This window comes from Rhinopithecus bieti, unplaced genomic scaffold, assembly GCF_001698545.2.
Source record: "Rhinopithecus bieti isolate Rb0 unplaced genomic scaffold, ASM169854v2 scaffold_13207, whole genome shotgun sequence".
Classification (NCBI taxonomy): Eukaryota; Metazoa; Chordata; class Mammalia; order Primates; family Cercopithecidae; genus Rhinopithecus; species Rhinopithecus bieti.
The window spans coordinates 2,049-12,538 of NW_016807866.1; the positions used below are offsets into that span (position 1 = coordinate 2,049).

Consider the following 10,490-nt stretch of genomic DNA (forward strand, 5'->3'; position numbering starts at 1 on the left):
TCATAGTGGTTTTATATGCATTTCTCTAATGGTAAGTGATGATGAGCTTTTTTTCATGTTTGTTGGCCACATAAATGTCTTCTTTGGAGAAGTGTCTGTTCATATCCTTTGCCCAGTTTTGATGGGATTGTTTTTTTCTTGTAAATTTGTTTAAGTTACTTGTAGATTCTGGATATTAGACCTTTGTCAGATGGGTAGATTGCAAAAAAATTTCTCCCATTGCCTGTTCACTCTGATTCTAGTTTGTTTGTTTGTTTGTTTTTGCCATGCAGAAACTCTTTAGTTTAACTATACCCCATTTGTCAATTTTGGCTTTTGTTGCAATTGCTTTTGGTGTTTTAGTCATGAAGTCTTTGCCCATGCCTCTGTCCTGAATGGTATTGCCTAGGTTTCCCACTAGGCAAATAACTTAGAAGCAAGAGCAAACAAATTCAAAAACTACCAGAAGACAAGAAATAACTAAGATCAGAGCAGAACTGAAGGAGATAGAGACACAAAAATCCTTTGAAAATAATCACTGAATCCAGGAGCTGGTTTTACGAGAAAATTAACAAATTAGATATTCCACTAGCTAGACTAATAAAGAAGAAAAGAGAGAAGAATCAAATAGACAGAATAAAAAATGATAAAAGGGGATATCACCACTGATCCAACAGAAATACAAGCTACAATCAGAGAATACAATAAAAACCTCTACACAAACTAAAAAATCTAGAAGAAATGGATATATTTAATACACATATACACCCTCTCAAGACTTAACCAGGAAGAAGTTGAATCCCTGAAAAGACCAATAACAACTTCTGAAATTGCGGCTGTAATTAATAGCCTACCAACCAACCAAAAAAAAAAAAAAAAAAACCCCAGAACCAGATGGATTCACAGCCAAACTCTACCAGAGGTACAGAGAGGGGCTGGTACCATTCCTTCTGAAATTATTTCAAACAATAGAAAAAGAAGGAATCCTCCCTAACTTATTTTATGAGGCCAGCATCATCTTGATACCAAACCTGGCAGAGACATAACGAAAAAAGAAAATTTCAGGCCAATATCCCTGATGAACATCAATGCAAAAATCCTCAATAAAATACTGGCAAACTGAATCTAGCAGCACATCAAAAAGCTTATCCACCACGTTCAAGTCGGCTTCACCCGTGGGTTGCAAGGCTGGTTCAACATATGCAAATCAATAATCGTAATCCATCACATAAACAGCATCAATGACAAAAACCGCATGATTATCTCAATAGATGCAGAACAGAACAGAGTAACACCACACATCTACAACCATCTGATCTTCAACAAACCTGACAAAAACAAGCAATGGGGAAAGGATTCCCTATTTAATAAATGGTGCTTGAAAAACTGGCTAGCCATTTGCAGAAAACTGAAACTGGACCCCTTCCTTACACCTTATACAAAAATTAACTCAAGTTGGATTACAGACTTAAATGTAAAACCCAAAACCATAAAAACAAGTATTTCACTGTTGGTATTTTATGTAATAGAATATATAAAAGATCTAAAAATGTATTGTTTTTTACAAAATTGAATGGCATATTCAGGTAATGGCATTAAAGTATTTGTTTGTTTGAGCTGGTGAAATTCAATAATATAAGGACAAAAGAAGTGAGAGCTGGACCAAATGTTAGATTATTACAGATTGTACCGTGCTGCCCCCTATAGTACAGGTGAGGAAATGCCGAACAGTTAAGTGACACCTAGAGTAACACAATCTTTAAGTGTCAGAACCAAGACCAGAAAGCAGTTCGCCTGAATCCTAATAATCTAGTCCATCATTCTGAGTCTCTTTCACTGCATACTTCCAAATCTGAATGCCATCTAGAAAGTTCTTGTAATAATACTGTGAATAGTTTCAATTTTTAGAGCAGAGTTTATGGAGACTAATTTCATCTCTTAGATTATGTTTTGTTGCTGTTGTTTTAAAATTTTCTTAACTTTTATTTTGTTATATATAATACATTTCTGAATTGCTAACTTAGCTTTACTTGGCGGCAAAACAGAACGAATAAACCCAATTCTCAAGATTATTTATTTTATGAGAAATATTTGGGTTTGTTTATACAATGTAAAGATGAAAAATAAACAAACAACCCAAACAAATCTTGTTATTTCTCTCTGTAGATGCTGTACCTTCACAGGGGAGGGCAAGGTAGATAAAGTTTGGTAATTTCATTTAAGGAATTTTGGCCCATATAACTGAATTTCATATGAAACTGCTCTATTCTCATACAGGTAAATATCCTCCCAGCCTGAGTAAAAGTATTAAAAATTTGCAATTAAAGAAAGATCAATATAATTATAATGAGAAAAAGCACTTGTGACATTGCTGGTATAATTCAAGATTAACATGTTTTGTAACTTACATTTTTATGTATTATTGGTTTGTGTCTGAGTTAAAGGAAGTCCTTGGAATTTATAACGAAAACTTTCTTTCCAGGTAAAAGTTACTACTTATCCCAAGTAAGAATTTGTTTTCTTCTTCCTTATCCATTATCATAAGGTTATTAAGCATATATTCCGAAGTGAACTTCCTAAAAGTGAAAAGAAGGAGAAAATATAAAACATCATTGTTCTGTCAACTTTGGGTCTAATCTACTTTGGGTCTAACAGTCTGCTTTGAGCATAAAACCAATATCACTACAAATGAATATATGTCTTAATTTTACAATGGCTACTTTCATTTTACTATTTGTTCACTTTGTAAAAAAGTCAAAATATTTGTTCTATATATTTTGTATAGAAAATATATAGATTTTTTTTATTTTAGTATTAATCATTTACTACTTACGGTCATTAATCGGTCTTGTGGAAAATTATCACATGGTCTATTTCTGTATAACATTCTAATTCTTATTTGGCTATTGAGGTTTTCCATTGATATCTTGTTTAGTTTTATATCTCCAGATGTATGCATCGTTTATGCATCCCAAACAAAACTTAGCTATTAAACACTCTTACATTATCAGGCTGATTTATATGAACGAACGGTAATATCCTTAATACAGTCTGAGTTATTTATGATTTTATGGCTTCGAAAGGACTCACTGAGAATTCAGCGTATCGACTGTTTTGAGTTCAGATGAGAAATAAGAGTGAACCAAGATATGGATAAAAGAAATGGAGAAAATGTTGAATTAAATCCTACTCTACAAATTGAAAGACTTATTGAGCTGTTTTTCTGTCTTAAAAAGGTAGCTCACTAAGGCGTAGTCAGGGTTGTGCACAGATTGTGCTTGCTGTGGTAGTTACTGTCAATTTACTTAGAATTTCTTCAATAAACCGTTTTTAATTCCCTAGTCTATTGCTTAGAAGAACTGAAGCATCCCTTTTAGGAAATTTATCTTTGATAAAATACTTATAAATCTCACAAAAACTCAACAGCATGTTCAAAGTCATGTAAATTAAATAAACTTTTAGTTGTCAAAGCCAAGAGACAAGTGCTGCATGGAGATTAATCAAGAGTAGGCTCAATGTTGTATCTGTTTCACTAACTCAACGAAGTCAGCTGAGGAACTCTATGAAGCCCAGGGCAAATTTCTTTACATATGTTTCTCTATTCTGTGTCATTTCACCATGGTGCCTTTATTTTGAAAACTTTGAAGACAATTTCAGTTTTAGGATACCCTTTTAACATTTCAGAAAGCCATAGGAGTTGGAGTAAATTTTTAAAAATCCATCCCCTAAAGTATTTATCCTTTGAGTTACAGTCTAATTATACTCAAGACCTTTTAAAATGTACAATTAAGTTGTTATTGACTATAGTCACCCTATTGTGCTATCTAATAGTAGGTCTTATTCATTATTTCTAAGTATTTTTGCTGGGGTGGGGAGTTGAGGATGTTCAGTAAGTACAAAAAATACTTTAATGAACAGATGAACAGATCTTTAATGATACTTAATGAACAGATACTTTAATGAACAGATCAGTAGGCAGTGGTTAGAAATTACCTCAGAATAAATGAGTACAGGATAGACATAGAAGAACATCAGGAAAGACGTTATAGTAAATACAAAGAAGAGGTAGAAAAAAAAGCATTGAGATAAGTGGATGAAAGGCAGAGGGGGTTGGGGAAATGTATGCAATAAACTTCTACGTGGCTGTTTCTATAGATGTTGAGAAAATGGGAAGAAAAATGAAAGCTGAAATGAGAATGGAAATAGAGGTCATATATACACTACTGAAAAAGGATAAAGAAAGAAAGTAATTGACTGGAGTGTGCAAAACAGAGGCAGATGCAATCTGCAATTTTACTAGGACTTTGAATAAAACCAATTATAAAGGAGAGTTTTAGGACTTGAATGGAAAACTGAACTACCGCTCTGATAAGCCTGCATAGGAGATGGATTTTGTGCCCTCAATTTCTGAAATCAATTCTTACATATTTTGCAACCAAAAGGTTCTGAAGCTGGTGTACAAAGTCAAAAATAGTATACAAGTTATTGTGAATAAAATGCTAAAAATCAACATACGCTCTCTTTTTTTGAGTCCTTTGGCTATTGTACACAGCAGGGCATTAAAATCATTTTGATTTCAAATGTTTTCCTGTATTGTGAATATAGGCATTTTCTGAAGACCTCACCTTGATAAATAAGTTTGCTTTTTAAAACTACAGATTTAACATCTGTAAATTGAAAAAATAGCTGTAAATTCAGTTGAATATGAAGTTATCAGTTTGAAAGATGACAGACAAAGGAAATGATTCATTATAAAAGAAATACCATAAAGTGTAGATGATGTAATACACCTGGTAACAGGCAATTCTGTTGAGCATTTGGAATGTGCATATTTTGAACAGTCAGCCATTTCTTCTCATAAAAGCAAAGCAGTAAGTTCAATCGTGTCCTGAATAAGACATTAAGTAAGCTGAAATATTTCAATGAGAATGAGGGCCTCTCCCTGCATGAGAAGACAACAGATAAATGAGTTGTAACATCAAACATAATACAAATAACTACAGCAAAGGAGGGTATACAGATGACTCATCACATGCTTTGACCAGGGTATATAAGCCTCTTACACATGTGGCATTCACACTCAGGATCTTGCCTTGAGCAGCAAACCAACTCACCACTCCTGACACCATGAACTACTACGGCAACTACTACGGAGGCCTGGGCTACGGCTGTGGAGGCTTCGATGACCTGGGCTATGGCTATGGCTGTGGATGTGGCGGCTTCCGCAGACTGGGCTATGGCTGTGGCTATGGAGGCTACGGATACGGCTCTGGCTTCGGAGGCTATGGATACCGCAGCTGCCGCCCGTCATTCTACGGAGGATATGGATTCTCTGGATTTTACTGAAATCCTTCCCTGACAACCTAACATGAGAGGCCATAGGAAGATCACCCAAACTTGACTGCAATAACAAAAAGACGAGGTCACCCTAGATCAAGCCAAGATCAAGAGCAGTTAGCATCTGAGAGTTTTAAGAATACCTATCATTCCATAATTCTTTGCTTTATGTCTCTGGATGTGTCTTACTTGTACCTTTATAGCTGTGGGGTTTCTCTCTTCCTTTTGGAATAAATTATGCTGACTTAAAGCAAATACATGGCTTTTATTTTTTGCTTGACTCAAAATAGCAAAGTGGTTATTTATAATTATATCCAGTGAAAAAAGAACAAACTATATACATATAGAAGTATATTATATATAATAAAATAATTTTGTATATACATGCACCTATCTATATAGCTGTATGTATGTGTGTGCATGTATATATCCACATTCAAAGGTCACAGTTGACCCCTGAATAATGTAGGGGTTGGGGTACTTATTCCCCCATGCAGTTGAAAATCCACATATAACTTTTGACTTTCCAGACACCTAACTACTGGTAGCCGACTGTTGACCGGAAGCCTCACTGATAACATAAACAGTTGATTAACACATACTTTGTATTTTATATGCATTATATACTGTATTCTTACAATAAAGTAAATAAGAGAAAAGAAAATGTTATTAAAATAATAAGGAAGAGAATTTATATTTACTGTTTGTCAAGTGGAAGCAGCTCATCATTAAGGTCTTTATCCTCATTGTCTTCACACTGGATAGGTTGAGGAGGAGAAGGAGGAAGGGGGACGTTGGTCTTGCTGTCTCAGGAGTGGCAGAGGTAGAACAAAATCTGAGTATGAGTGGATTCACTCAGTCCAAGCCCATGTTGTCCAAAGGTAAGCTGTACATGCACAAATTAAAACCATAACACTCAATTAAAAAGAATCTTTTTTCTTTGGAATACTGTGCCGTATTGACCATATCTTTTTCATTTCAATGCTTTCAGTTAGATGTTAGTGTTTAAATTCAGCCCTGAAATACCAACTTTATCAGCTTTCAAATCTCAATGGAGACCAACATGAAGAGTATGTACTTTTATAGTTTGTTCAAAATATATGTTTATTTGGCCCTTTCAATGGTATGAAGAGTAATGATAAGACAAAGTATATATCTGAAAATACACTGAAAATGAACTTCTTTTTGTGACTTTCTGTCATGTTTTATTCCTGGTCCATCGTGGTGTGACACGAAGTTGCTCTTTCATATTATCAGCACATTTAAATATTTTGCAATACACCAAGGAAATATAGAAATCACTGCCATCACTTGTGAAGTAATTCATATTAAGGCTGTGACTGACCTGAAGCTTTATACACGGTAGCCAAGCCTCTTTTAACCTCCAACAAGCAAACGTGGGCCTTTTCATGTTGGTATGTCAAATAACTGTTTGCCCAAGAAAAATATGTAATAACATATTATTATGTTCCAAGAATAATATATTTCAGCACTGAAACGAAAGTGAATGTCTTTTGTTTGAGTCAAGCAAATTCAAAAATGCCAGGAAAATAATATAAAAGAACTGTGGAGTGTGCAGGGGCACTACTATAAAGTTTTCCCAGTGCTTACTCTGATACCATCTTGAATGGGAAAAGATCTCCAAAAAGTGAAATCATTTGCTAAGGATCAAAAATGACATGACAAGGAGATCCCAGACCAGAACCCAGTTTTACTAAATATCAGGCATTCTACTTCCCCATGCTCACTGTTCCATTCAGTTTTTACTTCTCTTCTTGTGTGTTGTGCACATGAAGCTCTTGAAGGCTCTGCAGTGCCGTCTGAAGAGTTTAATTATCATGGCCAAATAACCACCTCTATTTATTTTCATTTGTCACACTCTGTTGTAGATCTTGAACTTAGCAATTTTTTTTTTTTTTTTTTTTTTTTTTTTTTTTTTTTTTTTTTTTTGAGACGGATCTCTCTCTGTCGCCCAGGCTTGAGTGCAGTGGCCAGATCTCAGCTCACTGCAAGCTCCGCTCCTGGGTTTACGCACCATTCTCCTGCCTCAGCCTCCGAGTAGCTGTACTACAGCCCCGCCATTCGCTGGCTTAGTTTTGTATTTTTTGTAGAGACGGTGGTTTCACCGTGTTAGCCAGGATCAGGCTCGATCTCCTGCCTCGTGATCCGCCGTCTCGGCCTCCCAAAGTGCTGGGATTACAGGCTTGAGCCACCGCGCCCGGCGAACTTAGCAATTTTTAATGTAGCCTTATCTGTGTAAAAACAACTTGTTAATAATGAAAATCCAGTATTTTAATATTTAAAAGAAATCATAATGCATTTGAAAAACTCTGACTTGTTTGCTGAACATATGGATGGATTTGCTTAGCCAGATACTATTACCAATTCTTTCATTCAATTCAAGTGAGATGTTGCAGTTTCACCATAAATAGATCTGGGTAAAAATATCTTAGTGTCTCCATTGCAGGGCTGTAGTATTTAGTTCTGCTCAGTACGACAGAATTTCACATGAAAATTTTTTACTCCCTAAGTGGTCAATGGCATCACAGTCTGAAGAAAGGCTGTCTATGTCAAAAGAAGAACAATTAATATAACCAGTTAGAGAAAGTAACACTTTTAGTATAAGGCAATTTTATCATATTATTACATCTCTAGTTGTTAGATTGTATTGATTTGTGTTGAAATGAAAAGAATACCTTCAGAATACATTTCCTTCCAAGGAAAAGCTGTCACCTGGTCTAGAGAAAATGTATCATAGGGTCATCAGCCCCACAACTGACAAAAGGAATCTCCAAAATGTAGGTATACTATTACAAGATAACAGGAAGAAAAAATAACTGACGGTACAAGTCCTCAGTTGACTCCAAGAATTTAGTCACATATAGCCACAGCTGACCCCAAACATGGTTAATTCAGCTGTGCCCTTAACTTCAACCCTGAGCCTTTAAGTTCTTATTAACCTTATACGATCTCAAATATAGTGATCAGTTATTTTTAGTCTTACAAGTAATTTCCAAATGTTGCATTTTCATAACTGAATTTATATACTTCTTTGCAATAATCACCATGTAGTAACAGCACAGTACATAAATGCTGAATGGATGAATAAATTCTAAAGTCTATGCCTCTCAAAGGCATGAGTAATTCTCTGGCCGCATCTGAACAATAGGGATTTATAAAGATGAAATGACGGCTGGGCGAGGTGGTTCATGCCTCTAATCCCAACACTTTGGGAGGTCAAGGGAGGAGGGTCACTTGAGCCCAGGAGCTTGAGACCAGCCTGCGCAACATAAAGAAGACAATGAAATGAGCTCCAATAGCATCTGACTTTAGAGGAACATATAACCTTCATTTTATTTCATTTGTAATATGCAATATATGTCTAGCTATGAAGAAATCTATTTAGGATCTGGTGTACCAAGACTTTAGATACAGCAATTTCTTCTCATTAAGTGATGTAATAACTTTTAAGGGCCATTGTAACTCAGCAACAAAGCAAACTCAAACAATTTAAAGAATGCGAGGGCCTCTCCTTGTGCCAGGGAACAATGAATGACTTCTGTTAAGTAACTAATTGAAAACACACACACACACACACACAAACAGGTATGCATGTGACTCACCACATGCTCTGACCAGGGTATATAAGCCTCCCTCTACACATGCTGCCATTCACACTCAGGATCTTGTCTTGAGCAGCAAACCAACTCACCACTCCTGACACCATGAACTACTACGGCAACTACTATGCAGGCCTGGGCTATGGCTATGGAGGCTTCGATGACCTGGGCTATGGCTATGGCTGTGGATGTGGTGGCTTCCGCAGACTGGGCTATGGCTGTGGCTATGGAGGCTACGGATATGGCTCTGGATTCGGAGGCTACGGATACCGCAGCTGCCGCCCATCATGCTATGGAGGATACGGATTCTCTCAGTTCTACTGAAATCCTACCCTGAGGACTCAGTATCAGAGGTCATAAGAAGATCATTCAAAGTAACCAAATATTGAGTCAAACAAGGGCACACTGTATCAATCCAAGATTAAAAAAAATAATTTAGCATCTAAGATGTTAGGAATATTTATTATGTTATAATTGTCTATATCATGTCTACTGGCATCCACTATCTGCACTTTACTAATTGTGGAATTGCTTGGTTCCCTTTGCAATAAATTCTCTCAATTTGAAATGGCACACATGGCTTCTGTTTACTTATTTATCTATTTGTTTAAATGCTGACTCTCCATTCCATTGCCTATTTCGTTTCTTGAGTGCTTCCCAATAATCTTAAAATTCTGGTCATATGTTTGTGTAACAATCATAGCTGAGTTTTGAAGACTAGTCTACTTTTCACACTATATGCCTCTTTTTATTTAAGATTTTGGTGAATCTGGAACCTCCTAATTTCTAGCATATCTAGATCTAAATAAAAGTAATCAGTAAATAATGATAAATTCAAATGGTATAAAAAATTAAGAAGAATTAGAAAGACTCAGACTTGTTTACTAAACATAAGAATAGGTTTATACAGCCAGATAGTAAGACCCACACTTTCAGTCAGTCTAGTCAGAGTACATACACTCTCCATTGACTGGGTCAATTGATTCCATTGGAGGGCTACACTACTTAGTTTGACAGAATATGACAATAGCTCTTCCATTTTCCTAATCGTTAGTGGCATTTTCCCACAACACAGGTAAAGGCCTTCTGTAGCTATGAATAAGTATAACAATCAGTTTAACTACTTGGAAAAAGTGTTTGATACTTCTAGTACAATGTAGTATGATCAAATTATTATAACTTGAATTTATTGATTTTATGGATTGCTGAAGGATTTTAAAAAATATACCAGAATATCTTTACTTTCAGGGAAGAGCTTTGCTTATCTTAGGAAGAACACATTATAACAAGACCTTCGGGGGGCAGAGCAAGATGGCCGAATAGGAACAGCTCCAGTCTCCAACTCCCAGCGCGAGCGACACAGAAGACCGGTGATTTCTGCATTTTCAACTGAGGTACTGGGGTCATCTCACTAGGGAGTGCCGGACAATCGGTGCTGGCCAGCTGCTGCAGCCCGACCAGCAAGAGCTCAAGCAGGGCGAGGCATCGCCTCACCTGGAAGCGCAAGGGGGAAGGGGATCCGTTTTCCTAGCCAGGGGAACTGAGACACACAAC

General features: G+C 36.2%; 1 protein-coding gene across 1 annotated transcript; it reads left to right on the top strand.

Annotated features, from left to right (window-relative positions):
• The first annotated feature begins 5,106 nt into the window (after positions 1-5,106).
• On the top strand, positions 5,107-9,260 carry LOC108536822 (keratin-associated protein 19-5). Its single transcript, XM_017883875.1, has 2 exons — positions 5,107-5,197; positions 9,169-9,260. Exons 1-2 carry the CDS (start codon positions 5,107-5,109, stop codon positions 9,258-9,260), a joined length of 183 nt encoding a protein of 60 aa, XP_017739364.1.
• The last annotated feature ends 1,230 nt before the right edge of the window (positions 9,261-10,490 follow it).

Bases quoted from the DNA above. Each gene is read 5' to 3' on its own strand.
- LOC108536822 (XM_017883875.1), top strand. From the start codon at position 5,107: ATGAACTACTACGGCAACTACTACGGAGGCCTGGGCTACGGCTGTGGA. The intron at 5,198-9,168 runs GCTTCCGCAGAC...GTGGCTATGGAG, and splicing joins CTATGGCTGTGGATGTGGCG to GCTACGGATATGGCTCTGGA.